This window comes from Glycine soja, chromosome 6, assembly GCF_004193775.1.
Source record: "Glycine soja cultivar W05 chromosome 6, ASM419377v2, whole genome shotgun sequence".
Classification (NCBI taxonomy): domain Eukaryota; kingdom Viridiplantae; phylum Streptophyta; class Magnoliopsida; order Fabales; family Fabaceae; genus Glycine; species Glycine soja.
Window position 1 is genome coordinate 46,721,709 of NC_041007.1, and position 17,985 is coordinate 46,739,693.

At 30.4% G+C, this 17,985-nt stretch overlaps 2 protein-coding genes across 3 annotated transcripts; both read left to right on the plus strand.

The window, feature by feature from the left end:
* Positions 1 to 3,004: 3,004 nt before the first annotated feature.
* Positions 3,005 to 11,297, plus strand: LOC114417298 (homeobox-leucine zipper protein HDG2-like). Of its 2 annotated transcripts, XM_028382446.1 has the most exons (13): positions 3,005 to 3,348; positions 3,905 to 4,157; positions 4,633 to 4,835; positions 5,118 to 5,235; positions 5,330 to 5,518; positions 5,887 to 6,333; positions 6,725 to 6,826; positions 6,932 to 7,132; positions 7,455 to 7,629; positions 8,227 to 8,498; positions 9,379 to 9,474; positions 9,593 to 9,994; positions 10,851 to 11,297. In XM_028382446.1, exons 2-12 carry the CDS (start codon positions 4,041 to 4,043, stop codon positions 9,968 to 9,970), a joined length of 2,298 nt encoding a protein of 765 aa, XP_028238247.1. In that variant the 5' UTR covers positions 3,005 to 3,348; positions 3,905 to 4,040; the 3' UTR covers positions 9,971 to 9,994; positions 10,851 to 11,297. The 2 variants fall into 2 exon arrangements, with proteins under 2 accessions (XP_028238247.1, XP_028238248.1); XM_028382447.1 differs by lacking the exon at positions 3,005 to 3,348 and having other exon boundaries at positions 4,018 to 4,157; positions 4,567 to 4,835.
* A 1,910-nt stretch (positions 11,298 to 13,207) lies between these two features.
* Positions 13,208 to 15,009, plus strand: LOC114417299 (putative UPF0481 protein At3g02645). Its single transcript, XM_028382448.1, has 2 exons — positions 13,208 to 14,561; positions 14,666 to 15,009. Exon 1 carries the CDS (start codon positions 13,276 to 13,278, stop codon positions 14,524 to 14,526), a length of 1,251 nt encoding a protein of 416 aa, XP_028238249.1. The 5' UTR covers positions 13,208 to 13,275; the 3' UTR covers positions 14,527 to 14,561; positions 14,666 to 15,009.
* Positions 15,010 to 17,985: the final 2,976 nt, after the last annotated feature.

Here is a 17,985-nt window from a genome sequence, read left to right on the forward strand (position 1 = left end):
CAGTATTACAAAAATGCTAATATTTTACATGCTATATAAATTTTTCAAGAATTTCTAGTTTAAAAAGCGTTTTTCTATTCTCGTGTATAAAGATATATATTTTTTTATTTATGAATATAAAGATATATAACTCAATAATATAAATTTTACCTTTTATTTTAACATAATAAAAATAAAATAATCGATTAATTCTTAAATTATATAAATTTTATATATTTTGTGAGATCGATTTAATAAAATAATAATTAGATTAATAAAATTTAATATGTGTAAAAAATTCTTGAAAGAGTAAGGTGATGTCAATTAGTCTTATGAGGAATTGAGGATATATAGTCTTTTAGTATTTCTTAGGTTGGATTATTCTTCATGCAGGTGAACTTTATAGTGTCTGTTAATTATATATCATTTCTTTAATGAAAATCTTTTGGTTGAGTTTCTTTTAATGAAGTTACTATAAATTTAATTATAATTGTTCAAACTAATATTTAGTCAGAAAACAGTACAAATTGGCTTCCGCTATGCGCTATCTAACAAAATTTCCCGAGTCATAAGATGCAGATGCGGTTCAAATACTTGCACTGGTCATAAAATTTGTTCATACATTGGTATAAGACTTTCCACGCCAAATATAAATTAAAGTGCATAGAACAAAAAGACTTAAATTGTAATTATTTATAATAATGTACTATACAATATTTATTTAGAAAAATAAATTCTTCCGTTTTACGAATTGACTCGCACAGTTACACCACATTTTTTTTATATGTAGACAGAAATTCATATTTTTAATCAATCTTACGTTACGAATTGACTAGCTAACACCGTACGTTACACTGCATTGTAATCAAATTATATTAATAAGGGTTTAATTATCCATTTACTATTATAGTTCTAAATATATTAATAAGGGTTTCTATCGTTTGTACTAACAGATCGATTTAATCAATCCACTTATTACTTATTAATTATAAGATTAAAATGAGTAAATTTAAAAATTATAAATAATAAATGAGTAATTAAATCTATTAGTAAGTATTTTTTTATATCAAATATTAATAAGTATCTTGTACGGATACTTTTAAATATAAAGAAAATATTAAAAATATAATCATGAGAATATTTTTTTTCTTAATAACTTGAAAATATATTATCATGTAATGTTAATAAAAGAAACTCTAGTATTAATTAAAGAAATTCAAAAACTAAGAATCTTCTTTAATATGATTAATTAAGGAAATATATCAATTTAACACATTCAAAGAAATATAAAAATATATGATTATGGAAAAATATTAAAAATATATAAAAAGGTTATATGTTGTATTAAAAAGTTTTATGCTTAATTTAATTAAAATATTATGAAATGTATATTTTTTTAGTATTATTTAAATTATGATTATGTTTGACATTTCAGTTAGTTATTATTTTTTTACTAATTAAAAAATTTGTTTAATTTTCTATAAATAAGTTTTTTTTAGTAGTATTTAACGTTTTTTAAACACGTAACATTCTTTTAATATATTACCTGAATTCTAGTTTTTTATGTTTTCTTTCAATTTTATGATTAATATATTTGTTTATTTTCTTTGTTATTTTTTTAAAAAATTATGATTTTATTATTTTTTCTATTATTTTACACTTTTCAACTACTTTAACAAATTAATTTTTTAGTTTCCCGTTGCCAACTAGCTTGCCTACTTCTAGCTAGCTTTTCTGCTAGTTTTGACAAAACTAGCTAAAATTAAAAAGTTAATTAGTAGTTAAATGCTAAAAATATATCTTATTAAATTATAAAATGGTTGATAAAATTATTTATTAAAGCAACTGAAAAATATAAAATTACATGGACATATTTTTATACAACTTTTAATTTGACTTTTTTTTATAAAAAGAACTATAGTATTTATAATGTTAGTATTAAATTAATTTTAAACACTTGTAACTTTTTATTTATGAAATATAAAAAAACCTACATAAACTTATTATATATCACCATCAATATCATATATAATAAAATGGTAAAAATGAGAAAATTCTATCATATGTAAAAAAGTTAAAAATATTTTTTTTCTTAAATAAAAAAGATTAAAAAGGAAAACTTATAAATGTTAAAGAACAAAAAAGAATAAATACAAAAAGTTATAGAAACTAGTGTTTTAAAAAATATAACTTCAATTTTTTAATAACTTTTAACATTTTTTAAAACGTTACTTAAAATAACACTTTTTAATATATCAACTTCTATTTTATTATATATCACTATCGATATCATATATAATAAAATGGTAAAAATGAGAAAACTTTATTATATATAAAAAGTTAAAAATAATGATTTTTTTCCTTAAATAAAATAGATTAAAAAAATTCTAATAAATATTCAAGAAGAATAACAGAATAAATATAAAAAGTTACAAGAAAAACTACCATTTTAAAAAATATAACTTTAGTGTTTCAAAAATCCTTAGAGTTGTTAAATAAAAACTTATTTACCAAATTTTTAAACTAGTAAAAAAATTAAAATTTTTAAACTAGTAAAAAATTAAAAACTAATTAAAATATCTTTGTTAAATATATTCTAAATAGTGTATAAATTATCATGTAAGATAATATTCTTATTTTTATAATAATTACTTTAAAAATCATATCTAAAAGATTTTTAATATGTAATATTATATATTCATAAAACATCATTAAAAGTGACATTAAAAATCACATTAAAGCACATTAATAACATTTAATTTCAATACTAAGAACTCTTTCAATTCTTGAACCAATTACACTTGTCTTAATGGGGAGAAAAAAAACAAACTCTATACTTATCCGATCGGAAAAACTGCAAAAGAGAAGAAGAAATGAATGGGAGTGACACGCACAAATTAATTTCAAGATACCAGCACTTAGTAGCAATTTAGTAGCATTTGTTTGGTAGCCGTCATTCGTTGCATTGCACCGTCAACTCGCAAAAAATTTATTAGTAGTTTTATACACCAAAAATATGCTGCGTCTCTTTCTCTCTCCCCTCTCTATCAATTACACCTCTTTTGCCCTCCATTAAATGCAATTGCACCCTCTCAATACGCTCTGCAATTACTCTTCGCTGCCACATTTTCCTCCATTTGTTCCCCACTTCCCTCTCCTCCTTCAATGCCCTTGTCCCTATCTCTTCTTCTTCTCCTCACTTTCTCTCAGTAACACCTCTTCATGCCATAGCTTCTTTTTCTTTTCTTTTTTACCATATAAGTAAACATTTTTTTTTTCAAAACTGTCCCAAACCCTTCCTTCAAAACGGTCATCTCTTTTCAACCCAAAACAGATCTACACCTTCATCTTCTACTCCCACTCTCACTGGTAAGTTAAAAAAAAAATCTTGTTTGTAAAACTTCTGTCGCAACCAGGGTCACTGCGTGAATCTCTGTAACATTCATGTTTTTTTTGTTAAGGTTGTCTAAGGTCATTGTTTTTTTTTTTTAAAGAAAAAAAAGAAACTAACTAATGAAACTGTTTGGTACATTTTTTTTTTGTGAGTTCTAACATTTTTCAGGTGAGTCACTTGTAGCTAGGGCTGTGAGAAAAGGAACGTTATTAGGTCTGCAAGAAAAATATCCTGATATATAGGATATGCGTTGTAGGATTTTCTCCGAGATCTTCGTGGGTGTTATATTTTCTTTAAAAAAGTTTTGATTTTGTTTTGCGAAAAGACAAGATCAGATAAGGGTTACAATATTTCTTTGCTTTTTAATTCATATATTTTGATATGATATATGCATAGCGTATATTTGTTTCGAAATTTTGATTAAGTTTTTTTCTCTATAATCTTTTTTTTCTCTTGGAGGTCACGTTTGTATCACTGAGTTTTTTTGTAGTAGCACACACACTTACTCGCTTTGACATTGCTATCTGACAGAAAATCCAAGGGCTCAACTTCTTAAGCTTTTTCTCTATCCAAGAACCTCTTAGGAGAGAGAAAGTGATATATATAGAGAGAGAAAGAGTCAATTCTACATATACTTGTTGGTGGTGGTTTTTGAGGCATGTGAAGTATGCAAGCCGTTATTATGATGAATCCGGCGAGAAACATGCCTTCGATGATAGCAAGGAACAACAACAACGTTGGAGGGTTTTTTGGATCATCTTCATCACCTTTCACTCTTGCCCAGGTCGGTGCTTTTAACTTTTCACCTTCTCTTTCAACTCTTTTGACTCTCTTACCTTCTCTTTTTTTTTTTTTCACAATTGTCCACCTCTTTAATTTTTTCACCCTTTTTTCATTAAAATTTTTGAAACAAAATTGACCCATCTCAAATTTTTCACTTTTTTAACGATCAGTCGATCACATTTGCATCACAAATTAAACCAACCAGACCAAATATCCTTCTCGATATTACAAATCCGCGTTTCCCCAAAACTGCGTTATTTTTCTCCATAAAAAAGTCAAAAGAAAAAAAATAAACTTTCTTTAAAAAAAACAAGAAAGAAAGAAAAGAAAATGTTGATGTGTTTGTTGTGTCTTTTTCTCTGAGAGAGAACCGTACTATACTACATGTGTTTGAATTGTGTTTTTGTTAGATTGAGAAACTATAATCCTCTCTCCGGAACCTTAAAAGATCCGTAGCAATAATCATAATGTTCCAGCCGAACCTGATGGACGCGTTGGAGATGGGTCAGAACACTCCCGAGAGTGAGATTCCTCGAATCCGTGAGGATGAGTTCGACAGTGCCACCAAGTCCGGTAGTGAAAACCATGAAGGTGCCTCCGGTGAAGACCAAGACCCTCGTCCCAACAAAAAGAAACGTTACCACCGCCACACCCAACACCAGATCCAAGAAATGGAAGCGTAAGTTTTTCCAAACAAATCCCAACTCCATGGTTTTTTTTCAGTACTAGAAACAATTTTGTTTGAGGCAGATAAAAATAATGTAGATGACAAAGTGCTTCTTTGAGTACTTAACACAACAACAGTTTTGTTCTGAGTTTACATAGAAATTATATAGATAACAATTTGTTTCTTTGAGTATTTAAATTTGAGGCATCTGATTAAACTGAAATAGTCTCTTGTATTTCTTTTTCTTCTTTTGTAATTCTTTAATATAAAATTGGATGGATTTTGTTTTTGCAGTTTTTTCAAGGAGTGTCCGCACCCAGATGATAAGCAAAGGAAGGAACTGAGCAGGGAATTAGGGTTAGAGCCATTGCAGGTTAAGTTTTGGTTTCAGAACAAGCGTACTCAGATGAAGGTGTGTGTATACCTTTGGTGCATATGTATATATTAAGTTTTGCTTTTCTTTTTTTGAGTTGTTCTTAAAAGGGGGTGGTGTTTTGTTGTTGCAGACACAACACGAGCGGCACGAGAATACAAATCTTAGAACCGAAAACGAGAAGCTTCGAGCAGATAACATGAGGTATAGGGAGGCACTTAGCAATGCTTCGTGTCCCAATTGTGGTGGACCAACTGCTATAGGAGAAATGTCATTCGATGAACATCACTTGAGACTTGAAAACGCAAGGCTAAGAGAAGAGGTATACATCAATTAATTAAGTAGCAACATTTTATGTGTATGACACTCTGTGTTTTAATTGTTCTATAGCTACTACTCGTTGGTCCAAAGTAAGGACCTTAATTAAAATAAATATTAAAAGAGCATGCATTGTCCTTTTTTATTGAGTACACACATTTCGACTCATTATATTATATTAGCAATGACCTAACAGTAGCAAACCCCAAACACTAGGATATTTTTTTATTTGTATGAATCAATATTAGTGTAATTTTTTTTATAATAATTATGTATTCTATTTAACTATATGAGTTAAATTTTCTTGATATTGGGTAGGACATTTGATTATCTCTGACATTTTTTGACTTTTTTTTTAATATTTCTTTCCAGATTGATCGGATTTCAGCAATTGCTGCAAAGTATGTAGGGAAGCCTGTGGTGAATTATTCAAATATTTCTCCTTCTCTCCCTCCTCGTCCATTAGAAATTGGTGTTGGTGGTGCTGGTTTTGGAGGCCAACCAGGGATTGGTGTGGACATGTATGGAGCTGGGGATCTTCTTAGGTCAATCAGTGGACCCACTGAAGCTGATAAGCCAATAATCATAGAGCTAGCTGTTGCAGCTATGGAGGAGCTTATTGGAATGGCACAAATGGGTGAGCCTCTTTGGTTAACTACACTTGATGGCACATCCACTATGCTCAATGAGGATGAGTACATTAGGTCTTTTCCTCGAGGTATTGGTCCAAAACCTAGTGGCTTCAAATGTGAAGCTTCAAGAGAAACTGCTGTTGTTATCATGAACCATGTCAACCTCGTTGAGATTCTCATGGATGTGGTATGTTTCTATTCTCTTACTCTAGTTTCAAAAAGGTTTTGTGGACACCATTTAGGTGTCTACCCTGGAGAGAGAAAAGAAGGAAAATGTTCCAAGGTACACGTATGGGTGGAAAGAAGAGATTCAAAGAAAAAAGTTAACGGAAGAGACTACAACTGATAAATATAATAAATGATGTGGACCGTAGAAAATGAAGAGATATAACAATAATGATAAATGTGACTAATATGATGTTGCAAGAAAAGGATAGAAAGAAACTGAGAGTTAAATGCATGTTTACACTCTTAGGGTGTTAAATAATTGCAGTTGTTCTATGCTATCTATCTATGTTGTGGTTCTAAAATAGGTTATTTCTGTGGACTTTGACATTTGATTTCTTTGTTCTTTTCAGAACCAATGGTCCACAGTGTTCTCTGGTATAGTCTCAAGAGCCATGACTCTAGAAGTGTTATCAACAGGGGTTGCCGGGAACTACAATGGTGCCTTACAAGTGGTACATATATTTATAAGCACATATTTTATTTGTTAAAGTAGTTTAACATACTATGGAGTTATGCTAAAGAAGCAAATGAACCATTTTTTTTTTCTGCGCATATAGATGACAGCAGAACTACAACTACCTACACCACTTGTGCCAACTCGTGAGAGTTATTTTGTAAGGTATTGTAAGCAACATGGAGATGGGACTTGGGCTGTTGTGGATGTTTCTTTGGATAATTTGCGCCCAAGTCCTTCAGCCAGATGTAGAAGAAGGCCTTCTGGCTGCCTAATTCAAGAAATGCCAAATGGCTATTCAAAGGTACGAGACACTAGTATAATAAGAATGTAATACTTGTATACTGCCAAGAGTAAGATTATCATCTAATTATAAATTATCTAATATGATAAATTGTAATTAGATAACATTTTCAATACTTGTATACTTGTAATTACTGATTTTATACATGTTTGGTTTTTATCTGTACTTTGTAATCAATGTTAATTAAGGTTGTTGAACTAGTGAGACCGGCCGGTTAGATTGACCTTTCCTATAACCTTGTGCACTAGGCCGTACCTTTTTGTTTTATTTTTCCTGTTAATTAATGTGGCTTAATTATTCTAGAATCTCTATGTATTATTAGGTCACATGGGTTGAGCATGTGGAAGTGGATGATAGAGGTGTTCACAATCTTTACAAGCAGCTTGTTAGCTCCGGACATGCATTTGGTGCAAAACGTTTGGTGGCAACCTTAGATCGACAATGTGAAAGACTCGCTAGTGCCATGGCAACAAACATTCCCACTGTAGATGTTGGTGGTATTTACAAATGCTCATTTCTTGTTCTACACATTCTTTAGTCTCGAAAAATAAAAATAAATAAATAAAAAACTTTATTTTTTTACCACGCTGTTTATAATTAGTTATATTAAAGGGTAATGGTGTCACAAACATTCTTTTGATCTTTCTTAATTTTTTTTATCTCTCTCTTTATCATACATTTTATATCACATGGCAATGGCATAATTCAATCTCTCTCTCTCTTTTCAAGTGACACATAAGGTGTCCATACATGGTGCACATCTTTATTCTTAATTAAAATTAATTGAAACTCTTAAAATCAAATTACAAAGTAGGATTCAAATAAAATGATATAATTAATTTTTTTAGGAAAAATTTTTACTATTTAGTAATTTAAAATGTTTATATTATTATCCTGTACTTTTTTATAAATTTTAACTCATGATAACAAGTGAGTTTGTTTAAACTTAAAAAAATAATTTTAAATAAACACATTTTTTTAATAAACAAATAAAATTTCTTTATTATAAGGAAAAAACTGTAGCCTTCCTTAAAGTCTTTGAATTTTGTATCTTAAAATTAACTTTTTTATTCTTCTTACTATGCTATAAATAGTGATAACAAACCAAGAAGGGAGAAAAAGCATGATGAAGCTGGCTGAAAGAATGGTGATAAGCTTTTGTGCTGGAGTGAGTGCTTCCACTGCTCACACATGGACAACACTCTCAGGGACAGGTGCTGATGATGTAAGGGTTATGACTCGAAAGAGTGTGGATGACCCTGGAAGACCCCCTGGCATTGTTCTCAGTGCTGCCACTTCTTTTTGGCTTCCTGTTCCTCCTAAACGAGTCTTTGACTTCCTCCGTGACGAAAACTCTAGGAATGAGGTATGTGCAAAAATTCCAAAAAGCTAAGTTTTAATAACGTTTTAGTGTGAATTATTGTGTGTTCATAGACCCATTATTAATTAATAGACAACCTCATTTGGTAATCTTGCTTACTTGGTGGATTTATTATTATGATTTGACTTGCCTATAGTTTTTACACCAATTATCATCAAATGCTTTGGATTGCATGCATATCTTTTTCAAATTGCCTAAGACCGCATGATAGATACCCCTCCTTTTCAATAAAGGCCCGGGATATGTTAGATGAAAAAGTGTTAGGTAGAATAACGATAGATATCTACTTTTACACAAACAAAGCAATTTACATTTAGCTGGTGTTTATTATCTAATTGGTCCCATTTCATTTTCTGCACACCTATATGTTCTGATTCTATTGACGTAACGTGATTAACATATGTCAACAAAATGTGTACCATGCATATTTGTGTTTGATAAGAAATTATTCATTTCTTTTTCTTACGCACGTCTTTTCACAAATCATCAACTTCTATTGAAAAAAAATTAATCAAGTTCAACGGCGATATTAAGTCAATGCGATCTTAACAAAACTTTTTTATTAAAAAAATAGAATTATGTTAATAAATTAAGAGTTGCTCTTTGACTGCAAGCAAGTGTTGTTACAAAATAATGGATGTTTTATTAATTTTTTTAAAGAATTTAAACAGAATTTACTGGTAGTGTAAAAGTATTTTATTATTTAAAATTCTTGATTTTTAATGATTATTTTAAAATTTTAATACATAAATTAAATTCATTCTCAAGTGATAAAGCGCAGGCATGCGTTTGTGGGTTATATCTATTAGAATATTTGTATATTGTATGTGTGTCATTTTAACATTTTCAACCTCTTAAATAACAGTGGGATATTCTTTCCAATGGTGGAGTTGTCCAAGAAATGGCACACATTGCAAACGGAAGAGACACTGGAAACTGTGTATCTCTACTACGAGTAAATGTATGTTACAATTTTTTTTTAATTTATTTTCACTATTTGTCAATTTGAAACATTCCCATTAAATTAAATTTAGTGAGGTGTGCATGACTAATCAAGCAAGTCATAATTAACCATGTAGAGTGCAAATTCAAGCCAGAGCAACATGTTGATATTACAAGAGAGTTGCACCGATTCAACAGGCTCTTTTGTAATTTATGCTCCAGTGGACATTGTTGCGATGAATGTGGTTCTAAACGGTGGAGACCCAGATTATGTGGCACTTCTTCCTTCAGGGTTTGCTATTCTCCCAGATGGAACCACATCGCATGGAAGTGGTGGTGGCGTCATTGGCGAAACTAGCCCTAGTAGTGGATCTCTCTTAACTGTTGCCTTTCAAATATTGGTCGATTCTGTTCCAACCGCTAAGCTTTCTCTTGGATCTGTGGCCACTGTCAACAATCTCATTGCATGCACTGTTGAGAGAATCAAGGCTTCTTTGTCTGGTGAACCTGCTTGAGCTTCAAGGCTTTTGGATTCTGCGGTACGTTCATGATGGCCCTGTGCATGCATACCTTTTTCCTTGATTTTTGGTGGTTCTGGTGTCATGTCATGTTTATGCCTCCTAATGCATGTTGGGTTTTAAGAATTTGTGTCAAATCAAGCATGGAATACCTTGAAATCTTTAACATTATGGTGAGCAATTGCGGTCGGGATACGCAAGAAAACCTTTGTATTGAGGTCTTGATGCGATTGTGAAGTGTTAAAATATCTTGATGTTACGATTGTAATTACAATTATGGATCGCTATTTAAAACTATAAAATCATGCTTGCTTGCTTGTAGGAGGTTTATCTAAAGTAAATAATAATAATTATTACTTTTTTTAGTTAATTCAGAAAACTATAAAATATGTATTGTTTGTGAAAGAAATAAAGATCAGTGCATCAACTCTAGATGACACTCAGTAAGAGAAAGAGAGAATAAAGAAAGAAAAGTGTAAATGTCATAGATGATAAGATATGTAAGAAAAAGAAAATAAAAGAAAAAGTGTTAACAGATATTTAGAGTGAAGAAGTGTTGACTACTCATGCATTAATACTCTTGTGTAATGGATACAATTTTTTAACATTCTATTTTTTTTTTCAAACACCTAATTAATAGCCTTCATAATTTTTCTTTCTTCCTCCCTCCTCTATATTGCTTTGCATCACTTTTTTATAACATTAAGTGTCAACTAATATTTTGGATATCCAAATATTATTATTGTAAGCAAAGTAAACTGAATTAGACTCACCCTTGCATAATCTAATGTTGGTTTTCCCTTGTATATGAAACTCTTCAACCTATACTTGTTTCTACTAATCTAATGGTTTGTTTTACGTGACAACTCTGTTGCAGTTTACAAGAAGGATCAAAGGGACACATTGTATGGTGGAAAATCAAAAGGTTGCGAGGAACCTCGGCTTATATTACAAAGACGGGGAGAAGTCAAGAGCGCACCTTGCATGATTCCTTCTCAGTACTCCAAAAGAGTTATGAGAGGATTAAGGTTCGGGAATTGACTTCCCTAGATATAGTAAACGTTAAGAGCACATTTTAAGATCTTGCTACCCTTTACCATTTCCAAGACTACATATATAGCCAGCTAGGATTAACCTTTTGGGTAACTAGGGTTTAACATTAATGTAAAACTCTTGTCTTTTTCAATTTCTGATTTTGTGTGATTTAGAAGTAGTAGCACTGGCACTAGTTGGTGGGAAGTTTACATTTAGTACACAGACTAATTTCTCACCAAACCTCCTTTTTTAAAAGGTTTTGCAATGGATCTTTCCTTTCCGCGAGTAAGATGACACTCACTAATTAACATAATTAACTCCTAACTTATTATTTTTTACTCGCTACCTAAATGTTTGAAGATGAAAGTGGCAGTGGTGGGTTATGTGCGGAATGATTTATTGTATTAATTAACAAAGGTAGAAGGTAAATTAAGTCTCTTAAATTAGTACTACATCCTCCACTCCTATCCTATATAAAAAAATAGTTAAATTAGCCACTTTTAATTAATGAAATAAAATTTAAATTATTTCAAGAATATCTATACAATTAATGGTTTAAGTAGTTATATTTTAATACATTAATAGAAGAGATAATTTTTTCAACTAATGAGAAATGAATGGATTTTTCATTAATACATAATAATTTACAATAAATATTAAATTGAAATTAACAATTACTTTCTTTCAGATCAAAACTATTGATGTGTTAATGAAAATTAACAATTACACCCTCATCAACAATTGCTTGAACTTTTTTTTATAGGAGCAATTGCTTGAACTTGGGATGGGTAATACTCAGCTTAATACATACATGTCCATGACAAGAAAAGCTAAACGAGAGAGACAATCAGCTGCTCCCATTTACCCCTTTTTGGAAATTAAGACTGTAAATTACATAACCTGGCCCAATGCTTACAATCTTTAAGAAATAAACCTAAACATATTCAAGCACATGGTCGCGTGCTCGTCTGGCATTAATGAGTAAGAATCCCCCCCTCCCCCCATACTTCTGCATCTGTAACTAGTTATTTTATTATCTGAAAAATTCATTTGTTCGGTAAATAAGATTTTTTTAATAGTTTATAACATTTTTTTAAAGTTAAGTTTGACAAAACGTTTCAATTAACTTTAATCTTTTTTATTATTTGAAAACTCATCCATTTGGTAAACAAATTTTTTAATTAGTTTCTTAGTAAATCTAACATTTTTTGCAACATTATTTCAAGTAATATTTTTTAAAACGTTAAGTTCTAGATTTTAGCTTTTTATATTTCCTTCTCTTTTTATCTTTAATATATTTATTAAATTGCTTATTTATCTTTTTCAAATAAATTATAATTTCATTATTTTTTAACTGTTTTATATTTTTCAGCTACTTCAACTAGTTTGATCGAATACTTATAATTTAATAAGTTAGTTTTTAATTACTTTAGCCAAACATAACCAAAATAGTGTTTTTAAAACATCAACTTCTAACTTTTAGTTTTTTGTATTTTTTCTATTTTTATTCTTATATATTTATCAAATTTATTCCTACATATCTTTTTTAAATAAATTTTAATTTTCTTTTAAAAAAATCATAATTTTATTATATTCAAGTCAATTTATATTTTTTAATTATTTCAATAATTAATTTTACAGAATATTTATAATTTAATAAGTTAATTTTCAACTACCAACTTTTAGTTAATTTTACCGCACATAATCATAATCTATATTTTGAACCCCAATTTCTTATTTTAATTGAAATTAATTGTTATTCAGGGAATTGAATTATTCCATTATTATTATTTCATGTTTAGAATTGATCAATTCGAACTTGTTTTGAAACAATTAACGATCAGCCACCAGCTTCGTGATTAATCGGTGGATCTATCAAATAAATGGGTTTAAAATAACATCACATGAACAACCGTGTTTATTGAACCTCTAATAGATTAATTATTTATTAGTCTTAATTACATTTTTATCTCAATTTTTTAATTTTTGGAAAATTTATTCCCTTTAGTATTAATTACCTTTAGTATTCAAATTGGAAATTTTTTTAATTATTAGTCTTAATTACCTTTAGTATTCAAATTGGGAATACTTTGTCTTCGTCAACCATATTAGTATTCAAATTGGGAATACTTTGTCTTCGTCAACCATAGTAGTATTCAAATCTTCGTCAACCACAAAAAACTTCCGCTACAATTAAGCACTTGACATTCAATCTAAACAAATAATCTAACCACTTTGGCGTTGGGTTATTTTGATCACTAGCTAGAATGGCATACAACGGTGATGTTGTTAGGATCAATGTTGCGGAGATGCTGGAGGGGGCAAGGGCACCCGTAACTACTGAGTGTTGCATCTACAAAGTGCCGTTTAATATCCGAAGACACAACGAAGAAGCCTACACCCCAGAGGTTTTTTCTATTGGCCCTTTTCACCACCGCCATCCTCGCCTCCAAGACATGCAGAAACACAAACTCTTTTACTCCAAGGCTTTTCTCCAACGAACTCAAACAACTTCGGACAGTTTTATCGGCAAGATTGAAGAGATGGAGCCCGAGTTTCGTCGCTCTTATTCACACACTCTTGAGTTCAGCAAGGAGCAACTGGTCAAAATAATCTTTGTGGATTGTGCTTTCATACTTGAGCTCTTTTGCAGAGTCGGCAGTGGAGAATGGAAAGAGGACATGCATCTTTCAAAACCTTTGACGATGAGGAGCATGAGATATGATTTGTTGTTACTTGAGAACCAGGTTCCTTTTTTTGTTCTTGAGAGTCTCTTTAATCTGTCCTTCTCTTCATGGGGCGATGACTTCCCTTCATTTCTTGAGTTTACGTTTCACTTTTTTGGATGGATCAATAGATCAAGCTTAAACTTTAACAATAACAACAGAATAAGGCACTTCACGGATCTGATAAGAACTTTCCACTTGCAAGATCCTCTGCCGTCTAGGATTATTGGTAAAATGATAAAACATCTTCCTAGTGTCACCGAGTTATCAGAAGCAGGATTGAGGTTTAAGGTTCTTGAAAGTGAGTCTTGTTTACTAAAGTTAGAATTTTCGGGACGGGTTCTTGAAATCCCGCAGTTGGTAGTGGAAGATGGGACTGAAACTTTGTTTCGTAATATGTTGGCATTGGAGCAGTGTCACTATCCTTTCCAAACTTACATTACGGACTACGTTGATTTTTTAGACTTCCTTGTAAAGACCAACAGAGATGTGGATATACTAGTTCAAGAGAGAGTCTTTCTTAATAGGCTAGGGGACACTGATTCTGTGGCTACCATGATTAATGGCCTTATGAAAGATATTACACTACCAAATATCAGTTCTCAATTCCTTGATCTCTGTACAAAGTTGAATGCTTTTCATGAAAATCCTTGGCGTAAGTTGAAGTCGACTCTGAGGCGAGATTATTGTAGAGGTCCTTGGCAAACTGCTGCTTCCACTGCAGCGATTATTCTTCTCATTCTCTCTTTTGTTCAAACATTTTGTTCTATCTTTCAAGTAATACATCAATAGAATATGTCTCCTGGCCCTCTCCCAAAGACCTGCAGGTAAATTTAGTTATTGTTAAATGCTAATTTTTTTCTTATTCTTTTCCATTTTTACTGCAATATTGCTTTTGTCTCAAAACGTTTCAATGGCTTCCTTATTTCAGGTGTTGAAACAGATTAATTTATTAGTCCTTCCCGAAATTACTATGGGTATGCATCAAGTTATTCAGTGTTGCCTCTTGAAGTCTGTGTCTATGGTGCAAAATATGATCTAAAGTAGCTTACCCTGCTTCAGATTTGTGAGTTGATGATGTCCTGATACATACCTAGTTTAATTTTATAGCTATTTGATATTTGTGAGATGATGATGTCCTGATATTTACCTAGTTTAAGTTTATAGCTATTTGATATTTGTGTTATGTTGCTTTTGTCTTGTGTTGCTTTTGATATTTGTGAGATGATGATGTCCTAATGCATACCTAGTCTGGTTAAAGTTTTCCAATTACAACCCCTGATTTTGTCTTGTGTTGCTTTTGATATTTGTGGGAATTATAGTTATTTCAGGTAGGAACAAAAGTTCCAACACAGCCGGATATCTATTTACAGTTTGATCAAAAGACAGGTGAAATTGGGAAAGTTGTATCACTTTCTATAAACTATAAAAGGCTTTCAGAACAATATTAAGATGATAAGACCAAGAAATAATTTTAATTACTCTTTCTTTTTTTTCTTTCTAAAAGAGAAAGTCAAAATATAAATTTCAAAGTTGAGTTTTGTAAAATCAATCCGACTTTATATTTGTCTCAATTGTTTACTTGATTAAAAAAAATGAGAACACTTATCAAGTTTTGATTGTATTATGAAAAGTCCATTTCAAAATACAATTTATATTTTGAAATAACCTTTTCATATTTTTGAAATAACCTTCTCATATTGAGTTACATTAGGGAACCATTTTCCATAATGCAATAGATAGTTGAAGTGCATGGAGGAACATCTCACTTCCTATTTTGCTAAGTACACTCCAATTTGTTTTTTAAAATTTATTAACATATACTCATAACATTAATACAAAATTATTAATCCATGATGTAATAATCATTGCAATGATGTTTTGTTTTTAACGTCCAGGAAAGAAAATTTCCAAACACATTTATTTTTTAACATTTGTATCTTGCTTTCTGGAATACTATTTCGTGTTTTGAAAAAAAAATTGAAATGTAAAAAAAAAAACGTGTTCTTGAAAGTATTTTTTAGAATAAATTTATTTTTTATTGACATTTTGGAAAATTGTTTTATGTCCTAGAAACTATTTTTTAAAATGTGGAGAAAAACATCTGAAAAATCAGGCAAGACACTACATTCAAGAAAAAACTGCGCAATACTAAAGTAAGTGGAAAAAACATATAATTGATACTGATATTTCAATTTGGACAACTCTAAGAGGTGTTTCGTACAACAACTTGGAAAAAAAACATGCGATTTACTCGTATGTTGCTTCATATATAAAATGAGAGACATTAATGTTGTTCTGTAAGTGAAAAAATAAAAAACAAGGAAGAAAAGTAGTTAGCAGCGAAAACATATTGCATGGGAGTTTGAAGGATGAAAAAACTGTAACATTAAAGTTAGAGTTGAGCAAGGGAAGAACAAAGATAGATAAAATCAAGAGATTGAAGGGGATGAAGGAGAGGGGAATGTGTTGTAACTATGAATGATGGAGTATGTTGTTGCATTGAAAAAAGGGAATGTGCAAAGGAGAGTTGAAGGTTTAAAAGAGGAAGACTATTTAAGTAATTTGATTTTTTTTTTTAAAAAGGAAAAGAGATTAAATATAGCAAAGGCCTCATTAGGTCAGGGAAAAGAAGGAAAAAAATATCTTTAGAGAAGAATAAAAAAAACGAAATCTTTGAAAGATACTGAAATCCATGTTTTTTTTAATATTTTTTTATCTATAGAAATCCAATAAAAATATCCAAAAGTTTATAATAAGTCACACATTCTCAAACAACTCATTCCTACCTCTTTACATGTCTCCTTCTCCGTTTTCTAGTTAAAATATAAAAATGCCAACAATATATTAAGGAAAAAGATATTACTAATGAGAGGAGAAAATAAATTGTAAAAAAAAAAAGTTAAAATTGGTTGGATATTAGGTTATCTTTATACTTAAAAAGAAAGGCAGAATTTCCACTTGACTCAACTAGTGTTTGAGGGCTCATTGCTTCATCCAATCGCTACATTGTTGTTGAAGTAACTTATTAAAACTAAGTGGAAATTACAAAGATAAATCTTTATGTCAAATTTTGATTAGGATTTATAGTTGTTATTCACATGTATTTAACAATGAGGGAAGAGGGAGAGAACCGCTTGAATTGGTGTGAGTGAAATTAGACTTCCTATATTTTTTGAGATTTTTCTTTTAGTGGGTTAATATAATTTGTTATGTGCTTGTTAGGTTTGTTTTGATATGTACTTTGATTTTCCAGCAATCAAGTAGTTTTTTGTAATAAGAGGATCCATGCATATATATATATATATATATATATATATATATATATATATATATAATAAAAGAGAAGTATAACAAAAACCTTAAAATGCCCCTGCTTAAAAAGTTGACACATGACACTTTTCGTGGTTTTTTGTCCCTCCTTTTTTTTGGCATCGTTTTTTTGTTATCCCCGTGTTGCTTCCTAATTGACAGATTTTAACTCCCCGTTTAAATCCACTTAATACTCGAAACTGTCTTGCCACATGTCACTTCCTGATTGACAGATTTAAACTCCCCATTTAATTTCACTTAATTCTAGAACTTTTTTTTCTCTCCTGAGTTTATGTTATATTTTCTCCCTCAATCTTCTCACAATCTTCTTCGTTACTCTCTCCCTCTCTCCACCATGGGTTGCTTTCTGATTGGCGGATTCCAAGTCCCCATTTAAATCCACTTAATACTCCGAACTGGCCTCGCCATGTGTTGCTTCGTGATTGACTGATTTAAACTCCTCATTTAATTCCACTTAATTCCAGAACTTTCTTTCTCTCTCCTGTGTTTCTGTTGCATTTTCTCCCTCAATCTTTTCACAATCTTCTCCGTTACTCTTTCTCCCTCAATAGCTACATATGTATTTTTTTTGTTGAAGTAACTTATTAAAATTAAGTGGAGGTTACAAAGATAAATCTTTATGTCAAATTTTGATTAGGATTTATAGTTGTTATTTGCATGTATTTAACAATGAGGGAAGAGGGAGAAAACGGTTGGAATTGGTGTTAGTGAAATTAGACTTCCCATCTTTTCTGAGATTTTTCTTTTAGTTGGTCAATATAATTTGTTACTTACTTGTTATGTTTGTTTTGATATGCACTTTGGTTTGGTTTTCCAACAATCAAGTAGATTTTTTGTAATAAGAGGATCTAGGCCTATATATATATATATATCATTCAAGCAGAATAAATAATTTATTTTCTTTCTCTCTAAATTTTT

What these genes read in the sequence shown, in the direction of transcription:
- LOC114417298 (XM_028382446.1), top strand. Translation starts at nt 4,041, where the DNA reads ATGCAAGCCGTTATTATGATGAATCCGGCGAGAAACATGCCTTCGATG. An exon ending in TCCCACTGTAGATGTTGGTG is followed by an intron (nt 7,630 to 8,226) that starts GTATTTACAAAT and finishes TGCTATAAATAG; the next exon opens with TGATAACAAACCAAGAAGGG. An exon ending in ACGAAAACTCTAGGAATGAG is followed by an intron (nt 8,499 to 9,378) that starts GTATGTGCAAAA and finishes CTTAAATAACAG; the next exon opens with TGGGATATTCTTTCCAATGG.
- LOC114417299 (XM_028382448.1), top strand. Translation starts at nt 13,276, where the DNA reads ATGGCATACAACGGTGATGTTGTTAGGATCAATGTTGCGGAGATGCTG.